Source organism: Indicator indicator, chromosome 28 (genome assembly GCF_027791375.1).
Source record: "Indicator indicator isolate 239-I01 chromosome 28, UM_Iind_1.1, whole genome shotgun sequence".
Classification (NCBI taxonomy): Eukaryota; Metazoa; Chordata; class Aves; order Piciformes; family Indicatoridae; genus Indicator; species Indicator indicator.
The window spans coordinates 6,575,834-6,600,518 of NC_072037.1; the positions used below are offsets into that span (position 1 = coordinate 6,575,834).

Below are 24,685 nucleotides of genomic sequence, written 5' to 3' on the forward strand. Positions count from 1 at the left end.
GGTTTTAAGCTGTTAATTTCTGCTTTGCTTTTAGGTGCCGTGTGATTAGGATGGAAGGAAACACGCCTCTCAGTCCAGCCCTCACCACACTTCTTGTGTGTTTTTGGTTTCTTGTATAATGGTTCCTAATTGTACATCAGATAATATTCTAGGGCTACATACAAATCTGAGGCCACTTTTTTTTTCTATTTTAGTGTTCTCTAGTTACCAGTTTGATGGGAGGTGGAGAGACAAAACCCATCACTTCCCCACATGCCTTCTTCTGGAAATGTGGAACCAATTTCTTAGAGTCTGGCTTGAAACAATAGTGCTGTCACTTGCGTGTCTAACGATATGGCTCCAGCACTCACCCTTAAAAGCCACTCTTTAAAGTAAAAAAAAAAAAAAAAAAGGCATGAGGAAAGTCAATGTTGAATGACTATGAAACTTGTGACTGGAAAGCAGCTCTGCATTTTATCTTGTAAACTCCTTTCTGCCCTGTGCAGACTATTCTGAAGACAAAAAAATCCCCAAGCTATGCATGCATCTGCAACTTGGGTTCGTGCTTGCAGTGGTGTGGGTAACATTACCCCTCAAATCCTTTCCCTAATCCCTTGTGCTATGTGGTATCTACAGCAGCTTTGGAAAACCAACATGCATCCTTAACAAGGGAAATTATATCCCAGGCTGCATCAAGAGGAGTGTGGCCAGCAGGGCAAGAGAGCTGATTCTACCCCTTTGCTCTGCTGAGACCCCACCTTGAACACTGTGTCCAGTTCTGGTGTCCCCATCATAAGAAAGACACAGAACTGTTCGAGTGAGTCCAGAGGAGGGCCACAAAGATGATCCAAGGGCTGGAACACCTCTGCTATGAGGATAGGCCAGGGGAGCTGGGATTGTTCAGTCTGGAGAAGACTCCAGTGGGACCTTATAACTGCCTTCCAATACCTGAAGGGATCCTCCAGGAAGCCTGGAGAGGGACTTTTCATAAGGGTGTCTAGCAATAGGATAAGGGGGAATGGTTTTAAACTGAGAAAGAGTAGGTTTAGACTGGATCTTAAGAAGAAGTTTCTCAGTATGAGGGTGCTGAGACTGTGGAATAGGTTACCCAGGGAGGTTGTGAGTGCCTCCTCCCTGGGAGTGTGTAAGGCCAGGTTTATGAGGCCTTGAGCAGCCAAATCTAGTCGAGAGTTGTCTGCTGCCCACGGTAGAGATGTTGGAGTAGATGATCTCTGAGGTCCCTTCTGACCTAAGCCATTCTATGATTCAAGGATCAGAATATCTGTTAGCAGAGCTTGTGCTAACAGCAGATTAGCTATGAAGGAGCTCTTTGTTCCTAATCTGTACTTTTTGACACATTTTGAGGTAGTTTGCATTGGACTTAGAGGCATCCAGCAGATGCTTAATCACGGCTGCATTGAGCTCACGAGTAAGGAACACTGTGTGCTAGAGCAGTTCTTGCTGAGCCTCCTGACCAAGTGGCTACAGGGAGCATGCTGTGGGTGCCCAGGAGCTGGAACTTAGTCACTGAAGTGTTTGCTTGTGACAGGAGTTAGAGCTCTGAGCCACGTTTGTGAACGAGGTTTGCAGCAATGTGCTGTTGTTCCAGTTGGATCTGAGGATCGTTCCCTTGTAGCTGCTTTCCAGCTGCTTGAAGCTCTGGTGTCCTTAGAAGAAGTTGCAGTTCCTTTTTAAAGAAGGATGCTGCTAAAATATTTGGTGTTTTGTGCATCCCATGTGCCCTCCTTGTGTTTCTGAAGCATGTGTATTTGCAAGCATTCTTCTCTTCTTTTGGATTCCTTTTTTTATCTGTATCTGAGTTTTCTTTCCTTTAGGTCATTTGAGATACCTACTATTAAGTCAGGTTTAAGGCACCTCACATCTGAAATATACCTAGTTTGGCTATTCAGTGAGTATTTTGTTATGGGTAAAGCATTTTTAATCCTTCTGGAAGCGCTTCTTCTGCTCTCTGAAAGAGCTGGAGAGTGGAGCGTTGAGAACCAGATCTCATCTTGAATTAATCTCAGATTCAAAGGTATTTTCAGCTCTTAGACATCTCACTTTTTCAGTGACTTCAATAGCCTGAATTCCTTCTGGAAGGAGTTTAAGTTCACTGCCTTGAAGGAATCACTGCCTTCTGTTTTCCCACGTTTTAAACAGGGATGATCAGCCCTTATCTGTATTACAGAGGATTACAGGTTTCAGTTATTTGTCAGCTACCCCTTTTGTGCTGTCTCTGTTTGCCTTGACCAGCATATTCAGGCCCAACAAAAAAGCTCACAGCTCTGCGGGGACCTCCTGGGTCAGGATCCAGTCCCTGATGTCTGTCCTGGTGGGCTGCACACCAGCTTCTGCCCTTCCTTCCCAGGAGAGCTGAGGCAGTAAGGAGACTGACTGTTCTCCCCTTTGCCACCAATCTCTCTGGCCTGCATTGTGCCTGGGTCAGGTGGTGGAAGCCTCCCTTTCCCTGCTAAAACAAACACTTTATCAAGTGCCCTTGCCCCTTTGTCCTGTGCTAAGAGGAGAGATAAGAGCGAGATGCAAAATTGCTGGCTCATAGCTGTCAAAAGTGCCCTCCCTTCCCTCCCCCCAGCCTCATTACTTTGAGAGCTTAATAGGCTGAGGGCCAGGCTCTGAGCCATAAATGGATCAGGCCCTGTGGAGGATCAGTGGGGAAACAGAGCCCCATGGAAGGATCTACACACCTTGCTTCCAGGCTCCTTTGAACCAGCCCCCTTTGAAGGGTGAAATCCAGATAACTGCTGAAGCTGTAGCTGAAGCAATTCCTGTGCTCAGGAAGGCTTCTTCTCTTCCTCCTGTAGCTCAAGCTGTGCTGGAGCCATGCACTTCTCCACTTGCCTTGGAGATTGGGGTAGGCTGGTGAGGGGCTGCACACCTCTTCCCTGGCTGGTCTGACACCTCTGCCATGATCTGAAACACAGTGTTGCTTGTTGTGGTCCTGGCTGCATGCACTCAGGAGCATGTCCATGGGCACTTGTCCTCCTTTGAGCTGGCTGTCCTCACTGGCTTAGTCCCAGCATAAGAAGCAGGATGGCTGTCTGGGAAAGACAAGCTGTCTGGGACACACAGCATGTTTGCTGTACAGAGGCTGTACAAAGCAGACACCTCATAGGAAGATAAGCTTGCAAACCTTCAGCCCAGTTCAGTGACAGAGGCTGGCTCCATCCAGGCTGGACAATGTATGAGCTAAACTGGCTAAGCAGGAAATGTCTGAGAGCTTGGGAGAGTTTTAAAGGCTAATTCTGCTGACGAGATGGTTTGGATTTCCTGTAACCACAGTGGATCTTACCTGTACTGACTGGTGAAAAGCTTGATGCTAACCTAACACCTTTGTGTGGTGCAGTTTCAGGTGCTGTGGACCAAGCTGTGTTGTAGAGGATCTTTACAGGTTGTAGAGGATCTTTACAGGTTGTAGAGGATCTTTACAGGTTGTAGAGGATCTTTACAGGCTGTAGATGATCTTTACAGGCCACATTGCCAATCATTTAAAAAAAAAAAAAAAAAAAGGTAATAGTTGGGATTGATTTAGCTTTGCACCTTTATTTGAGGACTCTTTTTTTTTTTTTTTTTTTTAATATTCTCATAGAGAGGAAGTTCAGGAAAACTGTGTCCGCTGGAAAAAGAAATTCACCTTTGTGTGCAAGATGAGTGCCAACCCAGCCACAGGACTCCTGGACCCCTGCGTCTGCCGAGTGTCCGTCCGCAAGGTGAGCATCTACCTCCTGCCTCTGGCAGGTAGTACCACCAGGGTACTGGTGTTGGTCACTGGCTGCTTTTTGTTTTGGCAGCAAGAAGAATTGCAAGGAAAGGATGGAAGGAAAGATTGGTTTGGGCCAGGATGTGGCTGGAATGGAGCCTCTCTCTCTTTCCAGCAAGAGTGCTTGATGCAGGGTGGGAGCAACCAGGGGGTTTGTGAAATCGTGAGAGGAGATTCCAGGACTGAGTAATGACTTTCCCCCTGTTTCCCCAGCACACATAATCGCTGCTTTTCCTGTTTGTTTTGTCTCCCATTATAGGAGCTGAAGGGCGGAAAAACCTACTCAAAGGTAAGAGCTCAGAAAGGACAGCGTGGTGATGGTCTTGCCTTCTGTTAGTGCTTTCTACCCATTAGAAACCAGTGGCTGCTGTGTCAGGCAGTCTGGAGGGAGGGTCATTAGTTCTTAGTTTAAGCCTGAGTTAAGTGATTTTCCCGAAAAATTCAGCTTGCTGGGACAGGATCCAGATTGCATTGGATGTGGATTTGAGAAGGGGGTTGGGAAGATGATCTGCATGTCCTCAAACTTTGGGGAAGTTCTGAGTCAGATGTGAACTCTCTGGCTTCTGGCAGCGTCTCGCTCATAAAGACACAGACTCCAGTTCAGTTCTTCAGAACACAGCAGCCAGCTGTGGCTGGGGTGGGTGCTTCACTGCCTTGGGAGTGCAGGCAGAAACTACGTCAGAAATCTCTGCCCTCCAGCATGCAGGGGACCTAAACAGAGCAGTAGGGATGTTAGCTTTGGGTTGTTCCCCGCTGTATTCTTGCCTGTGCTATGGGAGAGACAATGGCCAGCCCTTTCTCCACTTTGTGCTGGATCAAGAGACAATGTTGGCTTAGAAGTTGAGCTCTCACAGAGCCTGAAACCATGTTTGTTTGAAAATGAGTCACTGCTGCTAGTTTCTAATAAACAGATGTTCAGGTCATGCATGACTTTGTAAGAATTTCTTCTGATCAATACCTTTCCTGAGACTGCAGAGGCGATTGGCTTTGAAGGGTGAGCTGCACTCATGCCTGTGCACTGCTGTGCTGTGTAATAGAGAGCAATGTGGCTGCTCACGCCGTTCCTTTTTTGTTGCTAATTAGGTCATGGTCTCTGGGGCCACCAGTTTCTTTTTCACTACATTCAGGCTGAGGGGGAGGTTATGCCTCCATTCTGCAGAGCTGCCTGTCCAGGGAGGGCAGCATAGCTGCAGAAAGAGACATGCCCCTGAGACATAGTAAATGAACCAGCTGGTTCCTTCCTGCAGTGTCCGTCTTCAGGCTTCCCACAGTACTTGGAAATGCAGAATTAAAGGAAGCCTGAAGGCATGTCTCCATGGTGGAGTTAACCTGGGCTCTTTTTCAGGCCATGTTCTAACCTACTTCCCTTTCACTGCGTCTCCACTTATGTTTAGTGACATTATGAAAGAGACCTACTTGCTCCAGCCCAGAATTGGAGACCAAAGCTCAAGTACTTGTCATCTCTTGGGCTGGTGTCCTGCCTAGTCTCTTGTGAAGAACACAGGCATGTTCTCCTAGAGGTCAACAGGAGATGACTTGAGCATTTCAGTAGCTCAGCTGAGGAATGTCACACCAGACAGGGTGCATAAGCCTTGCAGTCTTGTCCTGTGGGCCAAGTTTGTTCTAGGCAGGTCCTCGTGGCAGAACTGCCTTGGGATTCCTAACGATTCTAGCAGAAGTCTGTGGTGTATGTTCATGCAGCTCATTTTCTCATCCTAAACAATGAGTCTTAACCTTTTAAAATTATATTTCTTCATCTGTAAACTCCTCCAGCAGATGCAGAAGAGAATGCATCTTGTGAAGGGTCTCTTTATCTGCTCCCCCTTCAGCAGGGACTGAGAGTGATGGAACTGTTTGTGCTCAAGACAGAGTTTCCATCAACTCACGCACCTTTTGGTGTGACGTTAATATCACCTCAGTGTCAGGGGTTATGGAGAGGAAGCCAACAGGAAGGACTGATAAAGCGGAAACTCTTTCCCCAAGCTGGAAGAAACACCATCAGCTGGCTGGAAAACTGAGGAAACTATTCTGAAAGGTTACATCTGAACACATCCTTTTGTTAAGGGATCCTTCCTCTATATACTGGGAATTTGCTTCCTGAGAAGAGCTTCTGACCTCAGCACACTGTATGGGTTACTGCACAGTCCTCCCACACTGTCCTCTGATGTCGATCTTCTTGGAGAAGCTAGTGTTGTGGTGGAGGAAGAGAGATCTTGGCCTGGGCCACTCCTGTGCCATGTTGTTCTTCTGGTGTGGTTGTGCTGTCTCTCTTCCATCCTCCAGTTTTGTCACAGTGATGGATTGCAGCTCCCTCTGTGGCTTTCTCCCATCCTGTTTATCTCTGAGAGATAAAATTTCACTTTTTTTTTCCCTTATCAGTGAATATTCAGCAAGCAGTGTAGCCCTTGGCTAGAAGAGACAGAAGAACATCTACAGCCAAGGCTGGAGAAGCACTTGGTGTTAAGGGAATTCTTAGGGAGGGACAAGAGAGAAATGTTAGGGGTCTTTTTTCTTCATTTTTTTTTCCTGAAGAAAGCTTCCTGCTCTATCCCACATTTTTTTTTTCCTTTGCTCTTGTTCCCCTTTGAGAATGGGACAGAGGAAGCAGCTATGCTAATCTTACTGCTGTCCTCCCCTGAATCACAGACTCATAGAATGTTAGGGGTTGGAAAGGACCTCTGGAGATCTACTATAACCACCCTGCTAATGCAGGTGCAGCTAAATCAGGTTGCCCAGGATCACAATGTCCAGGTGGGTTTTGAAAGTCTCCAGAGAAGGAGACTCCACAACCTCTCTGGGCAGCCTGGTCCAGTGCTCCATCACCCTCAGAGGAAAGAAGTTTCTCCTTAAATTCAAGTGAAGCCAAGAAGCCAACTGTGTTCTAGTCATGTGAAGGGGCAACAGTTGCTGTCCCTGGCCATCACTGAAAAGAGCCCATCCCCATCATCATGAGCTGCACCCTTTAGATATTGATCACCATGGATAAGATCCCCTCTCAGTCTGCTCCTTCCCAGGCTAAAGAGCCTCAGGTCTCTGTCTCTCCTTATAACAGAGATGTTTCAGCCTCCTAATCATCTTTATGGCCCTCTGTTGGACTCTTTCCTGGTTCCCTGAGTCATGTGTCCTGTGCAGACTATATAGGGTTTAGAGTTTTGATTTGGAACAGTGGGGGCCAGAGTTCATACAACAGTGACTGGTTTGTTCTGTGACTCACTCTCAGCTTCCACAGTTGACAGAGCACCACATTTATTTAGGATGGTTCTGCTCTTTGGGGCTCCCTGTTCAGTTTTATCATCTTGCTGCCAGCACCAGGGCAGGAGAAATGTAGTGCACAGAAGAACAGCTCAGGCTGAGCTGCTGCTTCTCCACCTGCTCTCTGTTCTCCTGGAAGCTGACTGTGTGTTGAAGTGACGCAAACTCTCCATGCTTGGATTGTTTGGCTAAATATGGGGTGCAGCACCTCTTCCTGATCAGATTAGATGAGACATGACTGACTTGCATTGCTGAAGCTCAGTGTAAAAGGAGCTGTAACTTTTCCTTGGAAATGCTGTATTAATATGGCAGGTGCTGGAGCAAGAAAACAAAAGTACTCATTATTGTGTTTGTCTTTACTCTAGAGGCATCAGGAACCTCTTAGAATTCCTGTGATCTTCAGCTTTCTGTCACCTCCCCTATTTGCTTCCTCTTTGTTAGGGAAGGTTTAGAGAGCTCACAACTAAATCTCTCCAAATATTTCTCTTCCTTTCTGCCTGTCAAACACACAACTTCCTAGTTAAATCTTGGCAGTGTTAAGGAAACTTTGCTCCAGGAGTTCCCCAGCCCAGCAGCTGCATCTGTGGGGGTGAGGCTCAGGCACTGCTGCGTGGCTCTGGGCTTCCAGCTTGCTGTGCTGCAAGTCTCAGGTTTAGTTTTTGGGACGGTGTCACTTTCCTCTGTAACAATATCCTTTCATCTCCTGCTTCACATGCTCCACTGCATTCTGGGATGGCCCAGCACAAAGAGTGCCTTATTATGTTTGTGTATGCATGATTCTGTTTTTTCCACATCGTTGACCTAGTGCCTTCCATGTCCTTGGTTATGCAACGGCTGCGGGCTGGTTAACGCTGTCCTGGCCAGCAGCACTGCCGTGCATCCTTCCTCCATGTGGGGCTGGCTTCCTGAAGGCCTCCAAGTGTCCACCTGGCTTGGGATTAGGAAGGTGACCCTGCCCATTCTCAGAAGGTGGTCTTCACAGTCGTGACATTGTGTACCAGCTCCTGTTTCTGTCTCTGCTCACAGATGTGCTCTCTTCCTTTTCTCTGTGTTATGCTACATATCCCTTTAGTGAATAATTTTTGTTCTCTCCCTTTCCCCTCCATTGTTTCCTTGGCTACAGCTGGGCTTTGCTGATCTAAATCTGGCAGAATTTGCAGGCTCTGGATCCACTGTCCGTTGCTGCTTGCTGGAGGGATATGATACTAAGAACACCCGACAGGACAACTCCATCCTGAAGGTACAGCAGCCAGTACTGCCAGTGGAAATCCTGCTGTTGAATTTGGAAAGATCACAGCCAGAGTGCAGTGGCAGGCCTCAGAGAAGGTCCTGTTACATAGAGAGGCAGGATTTTGCTTTTATGCTTCTAGTCTGGCTTGGGAAGCTTCTCATTGTCAGAGTTGCCCTTTGATTTCTTGGCATCCATTTGGCCAAGCAATGACCCTTGACAGCATTCTTTTGTCATCAAAGAAACCCTGAATAGGAGGGGGGGGAAAGTTCTAAGTGCTTTGTCAGGGTGGCCAGGCTGGTGTCCTGCTGAGCCACTGTTACTTGGAGTTAGTTACTGCTGCCAGTGATTTGAGGCAGGGAGGGAAGTGCCTTGCTAAATCTCTGAAGTTGATTCCCTTTGGAAAGGAGCTAGGTCTTGCTAGATCTTTACACCTAGCCCTTGACCTCCTGGCTGTTGTGAAGTGAGGAGCTCCCTGCAGCACGGCTAACAATGTGTCTTGTCCTCCCTCCCCAGGTCACAATCGGAATGTCCCTGCTCTCAGGGGACCCCTGCTTCAAAACGTGAGTTTCTGGGGGCTTGCTCTGTGCTGGCCAGCTCAGGATACATGATGCTTTTGCTGTTCTCTTCTGGAGACTAAAATTGATGGGAAGGGAAAAAAGGTGCCCTTGGTATTGGGAGGTACAGGGGAAAGCTTGAAACTAGTGGTCTAGATGGTTGAGTCAGCCAGAAGAGCATAGCCAGCCTGGTTTGTTCTCTGCTCAGGTTTTCCCAGCTTTGTTATTGGCTGGGGACAGTATTTTCTCTGCTAGTGTCAGTCAGGTTTTGGAAACCAAAGGATGTTGATGACAAAGTTGATGTTTTGCATGAAAGGATAGAATTTCTCATACCTCTGGACTTGGTTTCACTGACCTGTGAGAAGGGAAAGGTCAATGAAGAAAACAATCTTGGAAATAGATACACTTCAGCACAAATCACACAGGATAAAGATCTGGAATTGAAACCTCAGCAAAAATACTGCAGGGCTAAAACATTTTAATTCTCCTTGTCATATAGGGGCCTGGCTTCACAATTTTTATTAATTAGCAGAGAAACTGCAATCATGTCCTTCGAAATACATTGTCAAAGGAAAGAATCAGCACCGTTAAGCTACCAAGCAGATTTGTTGCTAACGAACATACCCCCAGCATCAACCTTCCTGCTGCAGCACAGCTTCAAGGCTCTGCAGTCCAAAGCAGCCTGCCTTAGTGTGCTGTGAGCTGTGACTGAACACAGCAGGATTGCTGTGTGCTGATAGAAATATTTTGTGTTGACTCCCAACAGAGTGGCAGAAGAAAGCTTTACCTCGAGGCCACCTCTGCAGCAGTGATAATCTGACCTAAAAGGTCCAATTTTAGGAGCTGGCTTGAAGTGCATAAATTAGATTGCATTCTTGTGATAAAATGCTGCATAATTTTTGGTAGCTTTATTTTGTGAAGGCGATTTGTAGTGCTGCTGCAGCATTTTCTGAGGCTTTCAACCCCTAAATGCAGTGTCATCTCGTTCTGAAACATTTCTGCTTCAGATGGAATTGTAATAAAGAAGCTTTGGGTCTCTTAAGCCATAACTTTATAACAGGAACAGATGTTTTGAATCTAGAGTACTAGGATGTCTGGCAATAACATGTCTGACAAAAATACCTGTTGCTCCTGCACTGTGGAAGCAAGTCCCACTGTTTAGAGTGGCTGAAAGTGATACAGAATTGGATATAAATAGCCATTTAATTGAAGCAGGGTCAGTCTGAAAGTCAAACCTGATTTTATTAAAGGAATTTTGCAATCATTCCAGGTTTTTTCCCTTTTATGTTGATGATGTGCAAATGTCCAAAAATGGCAGCTTTGCATGGAGAATAGTTCTTTATCAGTAGAGCTTTTGAGAAATGACACTCATTAGGGGATTAGGCAGGAATTAAACTGTGCTGGGAAATCACTTCCGAGCACTGACTTTCTGCAGTGTTCAGATGAACCTTCTCCTCCTGGGTGTTGTAAAAGGGGGCAGAGCAGCCTGAGCCAACAGAGCTGCTCCAACAGCTGCTGCAGGAACAGCTTGTTTGAGCAAGGCTGTTAAGGCCTTATTAACCTGCAAAGCAAAGTCCCCAAAGTACCCAGTGCATGTAAATTACTGATAACGTGATCAGGGAGGGTTTTCCCCTTGGTGGAGGCATGCTGTGGGTTTCCTGAAACCTTTACAGCATAGCTCTTTGGCTGCTCATGTAGAATATTCCCAGCTCCCCAAATCCTGCAAAGGTCTTCTCATGGAGCATCTTCCCTCAGAGCTCCAAGTGCAAAAAAAAAATTTTTTTTCTTTCTCACTCCTCAGTTATAAAGCATGATCTGACCCATTAGTTCCAGTTCAGACTTCAGGCTACAGGAAGGTTAGGGCCCCAACTGGAATATTCACTTTGCCATGCTGCACATGCTGTGGCTTCCACCCAAAAGTGCTTCTGGAGGAAGGGAGGGGGGCTGCAGGCACTCGCAGCTCTGCCCTGCTGTCAGCATTTACAAAGGGATGTTGGGAGCACACAGAAGAATCAGAAAAATAATTTTGACAGCTGGAAAACAGCTTTAGTCTCACTGAACAGGAGTTTAATCATCAGCTGAAAAAAATGGAGAGGTTATTTGATGGTTGTAAAAGTACTGTCACAAGGGGACAGATTCACTGAGATAAAAGATTTATTTTTGACCTGAGTCAGAAAGGTGTAGTGAAAGGACACTGGAATGGAGAGCTGGACAACAGCAAACTGGTTTCTGTTTATGAAGCCTGGATGTCTGCTAGGGTGAAAGGGCAGCTCTGGGTGATCTTCTGGAGGATAGTGCAGGTTTAGAGTCTGTGTGTTTAAATGATTTAATGGTTCCTTTTTACCTTAATTTACCCTCAGAAACTTACTTTTTCTTGTAATGCTGTCCAGATGCAGGATGAGGTAGGGAAGACCAGAGTCCTGCATGTAGGGGGAAAAAATCTCCAACATCACCCTGTGCACCACTATTCACAGAGGGCTGCCAGCTTCCCCCCCAACCTTGAAGCATAGGGGCAGGCAGGGGAACCCTCTTGATAAAGCAGAGTGCAGTGGGGTGATTGCTGGTCCCTGCCTGGCAGTTTGTAACCTTCTTCACTTCTGATTCCAGGCCTCCTTCCACCGCCAAATCCATCACCATACCAGGACAGGACTCTACCCTGCAGCTGACCTGTAAGGGCGAGGGAACCACCAGCAGCAGCAGCAGCAGTTCAGCCACAATTGGCTCTCTGCGTCAGACCAAGCCAAGAACTACCATTCTCAGCACGGGTATGAATGCCCTCCCTGGAGCCATGCAAGCCTTGGCTGTGCTTGGACATTCTTTTGTTTTTCCTAGCAGTTGGAAGCACAGAAACATTTTAATTTCTTGTCTTTTTCCACACCCATCCTCGCCCCTTTGCTCATTAAGAAAACTGAGAAAAACAAACCCATCTATTAAGTACAGCTGAGGAGAGGAAGGAGGAGTCTTTGCCACATGCATATTTCTGTCAATGGAGATAAAGCAGTTTGTTCTTTTTGCTAGGGAGTTAATAATTCATGTATTGCACTTATCCCTGCTTTCTGTTGTGTGCAATGGCACTTAACATTGTTCTCCACTCAGCTATTCTGTGGCTCAGACTTGTCTTCTAGAAAAGTTCCTCTGAAGGTTTTAGAGGTTGATTTGAAGTCTAATGGCCTTGTTCCAGCTGCTGATGCAGAGTTCTTTTGGCTTCTGTATGAGCCCATTTTCAAGGGCACTGCATTTTCCCATAGCTGCCTTTTTTTTTCCCCCTTTCCTAGCACATTCTGAATGTGCAGGCAGATACACTGCACCAAAATAGCACTCTGGGCTCATCACCTCACTGACTTAGCACAGTGTGCAAGTGCTGCTCTTAGAAAGCTGCCTAACATGTTACACTCATGTGCTGTTGGATAAGGTTCCTGTAGGAGAGACAAGCAGGGGCAGTAGCAAAGGAGCAGAGCTTATGCTGAGGTTTCTGCATCAAATTCAGATGTGGCTTAAATGGCATGGGCTGTCCTGTGAGTAGTAGAAGGGGAAAGGTAGTAACAGCAGAAGCACCAAAAGAGAGGTTGTAATGCTTTCCTGCCAGTGGCCATCTGATGTTTTCTTGGTTTTAACTTAATGCTTTTAGCTATGGACAGCCTCAGATACTGTGTGTTTTTCTAGCTCCTTCAAGCCTCCAGAGATGCTTATAAATTCAGGTGCTGGATGCTTGAATTAGTGATAAATTGGACAGAGCAGCTCATTGTTGTCTTCCCCATTCCCCAGCTGCTTCTGAGCACTGTGCTACCCTGTACAGCAGGGCTCTGCCAGCTGACTTGCCCCTTCCTTATCTAGCATCCCAAGATCAGCCTCCAGCCCAAGGTGATCAGTGGGCAATGTGCTGGCTTGGTTACAGCTACAGACTGTCCTGTTGTTCCTTGGCAGGTGTCCCAGAAGAACCAGATCAGAACCTGTCCAGCCCAGAGGAAGTCTTCCACTCGGGGCACTCACGGAACTCCAGCTACGCCAGCCAGCAGTCCAAGATCTCTGGTAACTATTGATGCACACAGCTCTGCCAGCGCTGGCCTCCTCCATTTGTTTTCCTACCACAAGCTCTTGGGAGAGTGCAGCCACCTCTCTCACCTTGCTCTGTAATATCAACCTCCCATTTAGTATCCGCAGATGAGCACGTAGGTGTACGTTTAAACCTCTGTATCTGGGAGCAGAAATGCTGGTCTGAAGCTGCCCAGCCTGTGAGCTGTGGTGCCAGGAAGGGGAGAAGGTCTGGTTTGTGATCCCCCTGTGTTTGCAGGTTACAGCACAGAGCACTCTCGCTCCTCCAGCATGTCTGACCTGACCCATCGCCGGAACACCTCCACCAGCAGCAGTGCCTCTGGAGGGCTGAGCATGACTGTGGAGTGTCCTGAGGGGGAGCGGGACCACAAGCTGGAGAAGCCACCTCGCCCCCCCAGACCAGCCCTTCTGCTGGAGAGACCTTCCCGGTAAGGAACTGTGAAGCAAAGCCTCTTCTCCAGCAGGGCAAGGCAGAGTCCTTCGTGCAGCAGCAGATTGGATTGTAGCTGCTGAGGAGGCTATTGCCAAGAGAAGCAGGGCAGTATATGAAAGTCTGCATCTTGAAAAGATGAGTGAGATTTGCCTTTATTTTCTCTCCTCAGGAGGAAAAAGGATTCAGTGGAGAGTCACCCAACCCGAGTGGATGACACCAGGATTGATGCTGATGATATAGTGGAGAAAATAATGCAGAGTCAGGACTTCACAGATGTCAGCAATACTGAAGGTGAGAGGAGGAGTCCCAAAGGGAAGCTCTTGACTGTTCCTTTAGCAAGGCTGCCAAGCTTTCACAGTCAGATCTGACCTGCCATGGACTCCCTTCCCCTTTTGACAGCAATTTGCTTTCAGTGCTTGCTAGGTGTTCCTCAGGTAGATAAACCACATGGATTTGAGAGCTGCACATCTGTTAGCAAACAGCACTTGCAGCTGTTCTACACCCTACAGCAGAGGTTGGACAGTAGCACTAACGTACAGGGGGAGAGGGGAAACATACTGATTCCTCAGTGCAGTGGAAATTAGTTACATCAGCTGGCTGTGCTGCTCTGGTGGCCTTCAGCCAGGGTCAGCCCAAGGGTATTTATTAAAGACAGAGAGCACAACTGGAGGGTAAAGATCAAGTCTCTGCAAAAAGTTGGGAAGGAAGATGGGTTCCAGTGTGCTGGTGGTCAGGTCCAAGCAGCCAAGGAAGGGTTTTCTCCTTTGCAGTCACATCATCTGTTAAAGAAAACTAAGAATATTGCTGCATTCGGTTTAATTTTCTGATTTAGCCACAAACCAATTTTTGTTCATCTAATTGAGGTTTCTTGATGAGTTATAAACTTGAGCCAGGTTTGTTATTCATGCTTCTAGAGTTTACTGTTAGTCACTTAGACCACTGCTCATGACAGCACTCTCGTCCTGTGAGGATTTACACCTCACTCAGCATGGGTTAAAACTAGACTCAATGTAGCCACTTGTCACCAGCAGAACAGTCTGAGTCTCTTCTCCAGTTAGAGTACAGCAGCAGCATGAAGTCCCACATCTCATCTGTTCAGATGAGTTTAAGCTCACCAAGAGCTTGCATCAATAGAATTGCCTTAAAAGAAGCAGCTGGTGGGGTGCCACTGAATTAATTTCTCTGCATCTACTCTCCCAAAGCTTAATGGTGTGGCTGATTTGTACCTGAGGCTCTGTTACTGTGGGAACACCAGAAAGCATGCACCTGCCCTGACAGAAACACACTTGTTCCTGTGCTGAGCATTGTGTGATGCACCTGTGAGGAGGGCAGCTGGCAGCCCTTGGTGGTTCTGGATTTTGATGTCTTTCTTTTCTATCTGCAGACAGTAACCTGAGGTTGTTTGTGAGCAGAGATGGAACAACTACATTGAGTGGTATTCAGCTGGGAAACAGGTAGGCTTCCTGAAAGGCTGGCAGACAGCAGGGCTCCAGAGAGCTTAGTTAGCATTTTGTACCCAGGAAACTTTCACCTTTTGCTACAGGAGACATTTCTCAACATCATGTGCTACATGGTGGTGTTATTCCCCCATTTACACCCCTGGGATCCCTTTGGTGACAGGCTACAGCTGCACTGGAATGCAGCTCTCAGCAGGAGCTCAGAGGGATAACATGATCCTAGTTGTTGGATCCAAGAACAGAAGTAAGGAGTGGAAGGACAAAATGGTAGAAGTCGATTCCTGTTTGCTGCTGCACCCAGCTGAAGGCAGGGAGCTTTGCCTCCTGCTGGCCTGCAGTAAAACAGCAGCATTTGGGTTTATTGTCCCTTCTGCCTGCCTCCTCCATCATCCTGGAAGGCTTGTTCTTTCATGAAAGACTTCTGAACAAGTAAAACTTCTTCTTGCCACAGTAGCTCTTAGTACAGTGATTTGGCTAGCTGTGTTTGAGCCTTTTCTAGCACCTTTTGAGGTTAACAACAGAAAAGCAGTATCGGTGATGCAAAGATGTGTCGAGTTGGTGCCAAAATGGGGGGCACAGCAAAGCCAGGAACACTGGCTCTTTGCTCAGGATACTCCTCCTTTTCCTCTGTACTTCAGAAGGATTCATGTGTTAAGCCCAGTTCTTTCAAGAGCTCTACTTCAGAAGGATTCATGTGTTAAGCCCAGTTCTTTCAAGAGCTCTGGGGTTAGCTTGCCACGTAGCTGTCTGGTCTGTGTTAGGAGGGCTGACTTCTCGCCACGCTGACTTGGTATTTTGGGTGGAGTTAGAGGGAGGTGTTTGCCAGTGGAGAGGCCTAAGTAAGGACTTGTTCTAAGTGGCTGAGGAAGATAACCTGGCTTTCTCATCTTCTTCCCCTCTGCCTCCCCAGGGTCTCATCTGGAGTTTATGAGCCAGTAGTGATTGAAACCCACTAAATGTGAAGAACAGGGTAGAGCTGCTGGAAACAGGCCCCCTACCCAGTCTGCTGCCACATGGATGCCAACCTTTACCTCTCATCATGCAGCATTCCAGAAGGGATTTCTCCATGCCCCTCCCCATACGTTTGCACTGCAGAACTCCTCTGAGACCACTCCAGATCATGCACTTTCCCCGTGTTGGCATTTCCCTTCTCTGCTTCCCAGTTCTTCCAGTGCCTGCCTTCCCCTGTTTCTGATCAGACACAAGGTGTCCTAGAGGATGTTTCTCATCTGCATCCCACATTCCACCCATTCACTTGCAACAGGGGACTTCTCAGCTTCTATCTCCCCAAAACATTGGGTTATACCACTGTGAACTCTTCAAACCACTGGGGGAGGGGGAAACCATTGTAACCAAACCGAGAGCTGCTTGTTGGTGACACAGTGAAATGGCCGCTTGCAGGATGCTTTATTCCATTGACTCTGCAAGGGGTCTAAGGCAACAGTTTAACTGAACAAGGTATGCTATGGTGTGCACTTCACCTTCCTCACCCTCAAATCCCCAGACATCCTCTTCTCATAGGAAATAGCTCCCAAAAGTGTGTTGCAGAAAACTACCCCAATGCAGATGGGAGCTGACCAATGGTTAAATGCTAGTGCTGTTCTACCACTAACTGCATTATGCCCTTCCACTGCTGGGCATGGAAGGGCAGTGATCATCTACTAGCATTAGCAGGAGCACTTTAGAGGTTCCAGATTTTACCTGGAAGAGGCTTCTACTTGCTGTTCCAGGAGTGTAATCCCTGTTCACTGGACTGATTCAGCAAGCAGTCACTGTTGGAGCTTGGAATACAAAGCCTCTATTTTTTTGCTTGGTTGGGGTTTTTTTTGGTTCAGGAAGGGAAATGCCCTTCTTGGACTGTGAAAGAATCTGGTTATTTGATAGGCCTCCCCTGGGCCAGAGCAATTGATTATGGTGGTCTTTCTGTTGTGGTGATGGTTAACAGTTGCCTCTCTTGGCCTGGGCCAGTAAGGGGACTGGTGTTGGCTGGCCTTTATTGCCCTGTCAGCAGGGATCTGTGCCTGAGCTGATTGCTTCTGGGGCTGGGGAGAAGCCACTGTCCCTGCCTTCAAAGGTAGAATGGGTGTTTTCTGGTGCATTAGCCACAGCAGCTGCTTTTACCTGCTCTGTGGTGAGTGAACTCTTCTGACAATGCTTCAAACTGTTTTCTGGTTGACCTTTCAATTGTTCTTCTTTGGGTTTGGTTTCTGCAGTTGTTTGATGACAGTTAAGATGCCTCTTCTTTGCAGCGTGTGGCAGAGATGTCAGTCCCTTTCAGCTCCCACTTAGAGATCATCCTGGCAGCTGAGTTTCAGACAAGGATCTAGGCAGAGTCCTGCCGTGGGCCATCAGCAGGCTGTGCTTCCAGCCCTTCCTGTACAGAGACTCACAGCCAATAAGCTACTTCTGTAGAGTGCCCTTTCCTCTTTTACTGTAGTAGCACTCAGTGGCCAAGCACTCGGAGCAGTGGCATGCTCCTGGGCATGGCTGGGAACGTGCCCTCCTGACACGTGTGTGGGCACAGGCCCACACTCAGCAAGGAAAGAACTTGTAACTGGTCACATTGTTGTTCAAATTCTTAGTTACTGTAAAGCCTTTTTTTTTTTTTTAAAGGAGGGGGGGAAAAAAAAAGGATTGATTGACTGTGGTCTCTGTGGCCAGAATGCATGCAGATGAGCTACTGGAAAAGGGAATTGGGCAGAATGAGAAACAAGGAATGAAAGGGTTGTGATTTATATATTTTGCTTTATTTCTTGCCCTGCTAACCAGTGATGGCTGCATGGGGAGAGTGCTAGGCAATGTGGCAAAGCTATACAGCTGCTTTCACTGTTTTGATGGTTTCTCTTTATGAGTCAAGAGGTTTCTTTCTGTATTTGGACAGACCAGCTGTAGGTTACAGATCATTTTCACTCTTTCCCTTTAAAGGGAATTATATTTGGATTATGGTAAGAAGGGGGTACAGACAACACCTTGCTTTGGCTTAGTGTCAGGGAAAAAGTATTGGGTCTTTTGAGTTTGTCTAGAACAAAAGCTCTTTCACACTTGCTGGTGTTTTTTTAATGGTGGTCTTTTCTAAATTCAGGCTGGGTAGGTTTGGCACTCACTAGCAGGCTGGTCAGCATCCTGCCCTGTTCCTGGGATGCTGCATGTCTGCAGGAAGGGGAGAACTGCTCGCTTTTCTCTCTCCCTGGGGTTCTGCCAGAAAGCCAGGCCTAGCTTGACCCTCTGCTCAGGTCGGGGTGAGGGCAGAAGCAGGCTCAGACAGCAGTGGGTGTCCCTGCCCTGACTGTGGATGGCTGTGTGGAGTTGAGAGTCAGGCAGCTCCCCAGTACAGAGTGCCTGCAGCTCGCCAGGGGCTAGTGAAGACCCTCAGGAAATTGGGTCCAACCAGGACTTGAAAGGAGCAAAAAATAAGCCAGGAAAGAGGCCAAAACCTGGCTCACTTCTTCTGCTTTGCTTCTGTTCCCATGAAAAACAATGACAGTCAGTGTCAGGGCTGTTGGGAACTCAAGGCTTACTTCTGGGCTCCTATTGGCAAGAGTCAGCTGCTCCAAGGTGCTGGCAGCTCAGCTTGTCACGAAATCCCTAGTGGGACAAGAGAGGAATCTCTTCCCAGCAAAGCAAGAGAAGCACTTGAGCTTTTCAGAAGGCTGGTCTCATCTTCCCAGGCTGGCAGAGGTGTAGCCTGCTCCATCACATAGCTGTGGCCGACCTGGGCATGTCTCTGGCTTCTCTTCCAGTGGCTTGGCACATCACTGCTTGTGTTTTAGATAACTGTCCCATAGGATATCTCTTCCTTGTCTCCACATTATTGTTGATTCCACAGATCCTGGTCTTTATGTAGCCTTTTAGCTCTCCTGCTCTTTGTTGTGAACAAGAAGGCAGCCCTGGCCTTTCAGCCTGGTGCAGCATGGCCAGGGCTGGAGGACCCAGACGCAGCAGACCCAGAGGGAGGAAGGAGCAGTCTGCTCCCATTTCTAAATCCCTGCTGCTCATCCATCACAGGCAGTGCCCAGCAGTCCCTGGCCAGTGCTGGGCACAGGAGGTGGTGGTGATGGAGGTGGGGTGGCTTGTCCTGCAGACTGGCTGCCATCTCTCAGGCAGCTGTGTTTCAAGAGCACTTTTTCCTTCATGGCATCGCTGCTGTCTGTTCCTTGTTGGACTTTGAATCTTTAAGAAGTGAATCAGTTTCCAGACCCAAACTGCTGGCTACTTTCCTTTGGGGTTTGTCCTTTTTTTTTTTTTTTTTTTTTCCCTTCTGTCGTGAAGTTTATTGAATTTTTTTTTTGTTTGTTTGTTATAAACCCAGCAGGCTGGTGTTGTTTTGACTTCATTATTGTTTCATTGATATTTTATTCCTGGGAGGGCTGAGGGGGGACTTTCTTCTCCAGATTGTTCCCCTTCTCAGGGGATTCAGAGGTGGCTTAAACGAGTTCAAGGCATTTATTGGCAAGACTCAGTGTCCCCAGCACCTCTGATGCGGGTGAGCAGAGCTGCTCATGCCTGGCTGACCCTGCAGAGCAGAGCTGGCTCTCTGCTCCAGTTTCAGGGCCAGATGGAACGTGTGGGCTCTGCTCTCCCAGTTTCTGGACTTTTAGTTGGTGGAAGCCCATTGCAAAGAGTTGGGAAATTCAATGTAACTTTTCTACTAACTTTTTTTTTTTTTTTAAACCAATATAAACTAAATCAATGTCCAAAAGAATAGGCATTGTTTTAACCTGGTGAAGGAGATGGGTTTCAGTTGGAAATTGTGACGGAAAAAGGGGGAGAAGGACATTGCTCCTCCATCTTCTTCTTTTACCTGGTTGGCACTTTAAATGGGGGCCTTGGTGCTGTCCTGACCCTTGGTGCAATGGGCAGCAGGTGTGAGATCTCTCCCCCTTCATGGCCACATCACTTTGCCCCCTGCGGAAAGTTAGCAAGTCCTTTTAAACGTTTGCTTCAGTTTTTAGAGGATTCCAAACCAGGCTGAGACCTGACAAATACCTGTTTCGTTCTCATCTTAGTAGGAGGGGTTGACTTTTATTTATTTTGTTGTTGCTGTTTCTTTTTAAACTGGTGGCTGTGCAGCTGGACTCTGCACATGCTGTTGTGAACCTCTGGGAAAACCTCATTCCAGGTACGCTAGAGCACCTAGGTTAAACTCCCCTCCTGGAGAGGGGTCCCTGCTCCCCTTCTCACTGCCTTACCCAGGAACTGCAAATTCACCCTCTGCCCCCCCTGCCACCCCACCTAGTCTCTAGCTGAACGAGTTCTTGCTCTGGTGACTGAGCCCTGTGGACAAGGCTAGTCCCCAGGGGCAATTTCCTGCAAACACTGCCTGGTTGCAGATGTTTGTCCTTGCAAAGCCACTTCCTCACTCAGTGGGGGGGATAATGAAGGCAAGTTCCCCCCCCCCAGCTTCCCTCCTGAGAGCTGTGTCTGTCAGCCCACCCACACCATCCCAGCCTGATGCCCTCCACAGCTCCGTGTTGCTTTGCCCCCTGCCCTGTCAGGAGGGAGCGGAGGTGGAATCCTGGGTAATGAAAAAATGGAATTTGGATGAAGCTGTGAGCGAGATGGTGTGGCTGAGCCTCGTGACTTGCCTCAAACACAAAGCAGAAGGTAGAGCCCTGTATTTTTGTGGGGGGAGGGCGGGGAAGGGAGATGGTGTTTTATTTTCTTGAAAGCGAACTGAGCTTGGTGACCTGCGGCTGAGGCACGCACTCGATTTGTATCAGATTCTATAGAGAGAGCGCTGGTATTTTTGGAAAGGGAATGGGTCTATGCAAACTTCCAAAACTGCTTGAAAGATAGTTTTAACTTTTTTTTTTTTTTTTTCCACTTTGAAATCTTAAAAGATAAATCTAACTTTTTTTCTTAAAAGCAGAAGTGCGTATAGAAAGAGAAGCTACTTCCACTGCTCTATTTTGATGATGATTCTTGGAAAGTTTCGGGCTGGAGGGAATGACTATTTTTCACCATTTTTATCTTGCTCCTCTAGTTTGGTTTTTTTTTTTTTTTTTTGTTTGTTTGTTTCTTTTTCTAACGGAATGCTGTGCCGTCTTTGATTCAACAGATCGTGTTTGTATTTTCTGTATCTGGTTCCTAACGTAGAGAAATAACAAATATATGAGGAAATCAATATAATGTCAAATGTTGTTATGGTTTGGGAATAAAAAAAAAATAAAGTTTTTTTTGGTACTTCACGATGATTCTTCTTGCTTTGTTTCTCGTTTTAAATGTATTTCAGTATAAGGGTGAGATGGAGCCTGCTGGCCTGCAGGGCCCTGGACTAGGATTTGGCTTTGCCTTCTAGGATTTTCTTGGCAACTGGGACCAGAGATCCCCGCCAGCCTTTCTGCAGCCAAGAGAAAGGCTGGAGAAGGGATGCTGGCAGCACTACACAACCTGCAGCCAGGGGGAAAGAGGAAGGCATGAGGTGTGGGCAACATCTAGGGTTCCCCTAAATGGTGTCCTTGCTCAGGCTCTGCTTCATCACCCTCCCCACCTGCCCCTTGCCAGGCAAGGTCTGCCCTTCCCCTTGGATGTGTCTGTCCAGAAAGGGTTGGGACCCGAGTGTCTCATCCGTTGGAGCTAGTTTGGAGCTGGCTGCATTCAAAATGAGTTACTTTCTCCAGCACTCGCAGACAGCAGGTGGCAGATGAATCCAGAGTACCTGCTGTGGAAGGAGACAATCCTCTCACCAGGTGCCAGCACCGAAGGCAGAGGAAGAGGAATGCTTTAGCAAAAAGCTCCCCTGCTCCGCTTTCCTGCAGGACAAGCTTGCTTGAAGCTGTAAAAACAGACCTCAGAGCTGTGGGTGAGGCAGTGACAGCAGCGACCTGCTGCCACAGAGCCCACGGTGTTACCTGCCGCTCGCGACCCTCTGTGCCGGGAACCGGGCAGCCAAACAAATCTATAAAGGGCTGTTTCTGGCTATTTGATCAATTTACCATCCGCCTTGTCTTCCCCAGGCAGGGCCCCAGCTGTGGAAATCTCTACTCCAGTGCTAGCGAAAGCAGGCTCCGGGGCTGCAGCGGCCGCTTTCTCCTTTCCCCAGCGGGGGTTAGCGTAGCCCCGCATAGCCCGGGCATCCGTCCCCATGTCGTGAGCCAGGCTGGAGCTCCGCCCGCTCTAAGCCTACACCTCCCGCCATGCTCCGGGCCACGTGCGCCCACGTCTCCCACAATGCCTCGGGCCCCAGGTCGTCCTCGCTGACTGGCTGTCTCTGGGCGAGGGGCGGGCGGTGTTAGAGTACAGCTCGCTGATTGGTGCCTCCCCCGGAAGAGTGTTGCTGGCGGAGAGAGGACGGGGCTGCTGGTCGCCATGGTGAGTGGGGTCGGGTGTGCCCCGCGCCGGGACGCTGTGAGGAGGGGACAGGCCTGGCTCCACCATCCTGGGCCCCTCTGGAGGCGGCGGCCTGCGACTTGACCCTTGCTCGACCCCTTAACGTCCGGCTGGGCTTGGCCTGAATCGCGGCCGGGAACCAGCCTGGCTGCCCGCCCCTGGATGGGGAGCTGCGTTCCGGCTACTCGTGACGCGTTCTCGGGGTAGTATCGGTACTAGTGGGTGTCGGTGCCTGGGAGGACCGCGCCAGAGCTGCGGGGATGTGACCCGGCGCGGTCGACGGGAGCTCCGAGAGCGCTCCCAGCAGCAGGGCCCGGCCGTTCGTCCCGTCGCCCTCGCCGTTCTGCAGAGGCTCTCCTTCGTGTTTCAGACTCTCAGTGCTTCGTCACATAACCTGGGGCTGAACGAATAGCAGCAGCCCCTTAAATGCTCCTGCGCAGGTGCCACAGTGCGTGGATCCTGCTCTGACTCTCTCTCCTTTTGCAGGCCACAGCAACAGACCAGGTGGTTGGATTCGGCTTGGTTGCCTTCAGCCTCGTCCTCTTTGTTTATTACACCCTCTGGATCATCATACTGGTATGGGTCTCCTCTGGCCATTATGCTCAGTCTCTTCATGCTCACCAGGTGTTTGCCTGGTCTATGTTCAGGTTCCACTGTGTCTGTGTGCCCTGCCAGCTGCCTGGTTAAAAATGTAAGGGCAGAGGTTCTTGTGTTTGCTTGCCCCTTCTGGGTGCGCTTGCCTTTACTTGTGCAAGACCAAGCATCGATCATGCTGCCTGCCCTTGCTGCTTGCGGACACAGTGACCCAGCTGGTGTCAGATCCAAGGTTCGCTTGAGCTGTAAGCAAGAGCTGAAGCCTAGTCCTTCTGGAGGTGCTGCCATTGATGTTCACATTTGCAGTCCTCTAGATCCCTGGTTCTGGTTCACAACAGAAGGAAACATCACAGAAGGAAACGTAAAAGGGCACTGCTTTTACCATATGTGGTGCCTGATAGGGAGAAGAAGAGTTTAGGGAATACAGAGCTCTGAAAAAGTGACTGTGAGCCTGCTAGCTTGCCCATTCCTGGGGACACATCAGCTGGCATCATTAATGGTTTTCCAACTGGAAAGAAACATCTCCTTGTGAACTTTCCAAGTACGAGAGACCAGGTCTAATGTCTGAACTCTGGGCAGCTTCCCCTCTAAACTCTGAGAGTTTTGAATTCCCCTCTTGCAGCTGCTCACTCTGCTGCTCCATAAGCATTTGTACAGGTATGTAGTTGTGTAGTGTGCTCTGCACTGTGTGGGAATCCCTACACTGCTCTCTAGTGTCCAGACCCTTCCGCTGGCCTCTGCGCAGTGGTCCTGGTAGCATCGCCATGAAGCAGAGCAGAGAGTACAGGGGTTTGCTGTGTTCAGTACCATGTGGGCCAGCAGCTGTGCCCAACCAGGGGGTGCAGGACCCCTGTGCTGGCTCCTGTAGTCACCTGTTTGTGTCTGCTGAACTCTGAAGCCTTTGCTGCCGTGTTCCTGCAGCTGTGGGCTGAGCCAGGTGCAGGTCTGGGCACCCTTTTTTTAGAACTGCCTTCTTACACCTGATATTTCTGCCCTGCTTTCAAAACCACGAGGATGCAGGTGCTGGGGATTTACCCCCCTGCTGACACCCCTCTCTGTCTTCTGCAGCCCTTCATTGACAGTGACCATGGCATCCACCAATACTTCTTGCCCAGAGAGTATGCAGTTATCATCCCCGTGGTAGCTGGGCTGCTGCTGCTTTTATTTATAGGTGAGTGTTAGTTCTGTGGTACTAATTAGAAACTTCTAAATTAGGAAGAGAGAAGAGGGTTGCTAGGGGGTTAGCTAACGTGTGACACTCATGACGTGCTCTCTGTGGCTGCTGCTGCTGCAGCATAGCCTGGCACGGGGGTTGTGTTCCTGTGTAATTTTGGCTGTTTGAGGCTCTGGGCAGCAGATTTCCTTCTTGCTCGCTCTGCTGAGGTTCTGTTTCTCCTTACGACGTGTTTTAAAAGTGCCCATAATTAGTTTTCTGGCTGAATTTGTTCTCATTCTTGTGGTAGGTGTTTTTATAATGGTTGTGATGTGGAAGAGCAGGAAACCTGCCAAGAAATCGGACTGAAGCCCAGCTGGGATGAGAAGGTGCCCACTCTGCAGCATCGTAGCCAGGAAAAGACTTTGCTGGCAGCAGTGGGCAGATGCCTGCTCCAGAGCACTCAGCACTGAGCCGGCTGTGTTCTCCCACGTTCCTTCCTGCAGAGATGAAGCCACCTGTAGTTCACAACTTACTGACCAAAGGGAAGCAAAACTGACCTCGGGGCTCATTGCAAGAGGGGGCTGAGCCCCAGCTGTGAGGGGCCTGCTCCCCAAGTGGGGCTCCTGTACCAGCTGTGCTTTGGCCCACTCTGGCTGAAGGACCTGTAACTGAGTCAAGCCCTGAGCCCTGCCCACTGCTCAGCCTCTGGGTAATCCTTCCCCTCTGCTCTTGCCCTGTCCAGCAATTTGCTCCTTCTGTTTTGTTTTTTTTTAATGTTTACAGATGGTATGTGGTGGGAGTTAAAATGGACTCAAGTTTTGAGGAAAGAAATGAGACTTTCAGCTAGGAAAAGGCAGGCTTGCATTCCC

At 48.5% G+C, this 24,685-nt stretch overlaps 2 protein-coding genes across 2 annotated transcripts in view; both read left to right on the forward strand.

Annotated features, from left to right (window-relative positions):
* EEIG1 (estrogen-induced osteoclastogenesis regulator 1) overlaps positions 1-15,693 on the forward strand; it is a 32,034-nt gene extending 16,341 nt beyond the window's left edge. The window contains exons 2-11 of the mRNA XM_054393479.1: positions 3,587-3,707; positions 4,017-4,046; positions 8,133-8,249; positions 8,754-8,800; positions 11,402-11,559; positions 12,719-12,823; positions 13,086-13,275; positions 13,450-13,571; positions 14,665-14,734; positions 15,648-15,693. Coding sequence (XP_054249454.1) covers positions 3,587-3,707; positions 4,017-4,046; positions 8,133-8,249; positions 8,754-8,800; positions 11,402-11,559; positions 12,719-12,823; positions 13,086-13,275; positions 13,450-13,571; positions 14,665-14,734; positions 15,648-15,693 — 1,006 coding nt within the window. The remainder of the gene's footprint in view (positions 1-3,586; positions 3,708-4,016; positions 4,047-8,132; positions 8,250-8,753; positions 8,801-11,401; positions 11,560-12,718; positions 12,824-13,085; positions 13,276-13,449; positions 13,572-14,664; positions 14,735-15,647) is intronic.
* Positions 15,694-22,023: 6,330 nt separating this feature from the next.
* Positions 22,024-24,391, forward strand: DPM2 (dolichyl-phosphate mannosyltransferase subunit 2, regulatory). Its single transcript, XM_054393517.1, has 4 exons — positions 22,024-22,048; positions 22,553-22,642; positions 23,729-23,831; positions 24,124-24,391. Exons 1-4 carry the CDS (start codon positions 22,046-22,048, stop codon positions 24,180-24,182), a joined length of 255 nt encoding a protein of 84 aa, XP_054249492.1. The 5' UTR covers positions 22,024-22,045; the 3' UTR covers positions 24,183-24,391.
* The last annotated feature ends 294 nt before the right edge of the window (positions 24,392-24,685 follow it).

Coding starts and splice junctions, on each gene's coding strand:
- DPM2 (XM_054393517.1), top strand. Junction 22,643..23,728: donor CCCTCTGGATCATCATACTG/GTATGGGTCTCC, acceptor TGTCTTCTGCAG/CCCTTCATTGACAGTGACCA. Junction 23,832..24,123: donor GCTGCTGCTTTTATTTATAG/GTGAGTGTTAGT, acceptor TTCTTGTGGTAG/GTGTTTTTATAATGGTTGTG.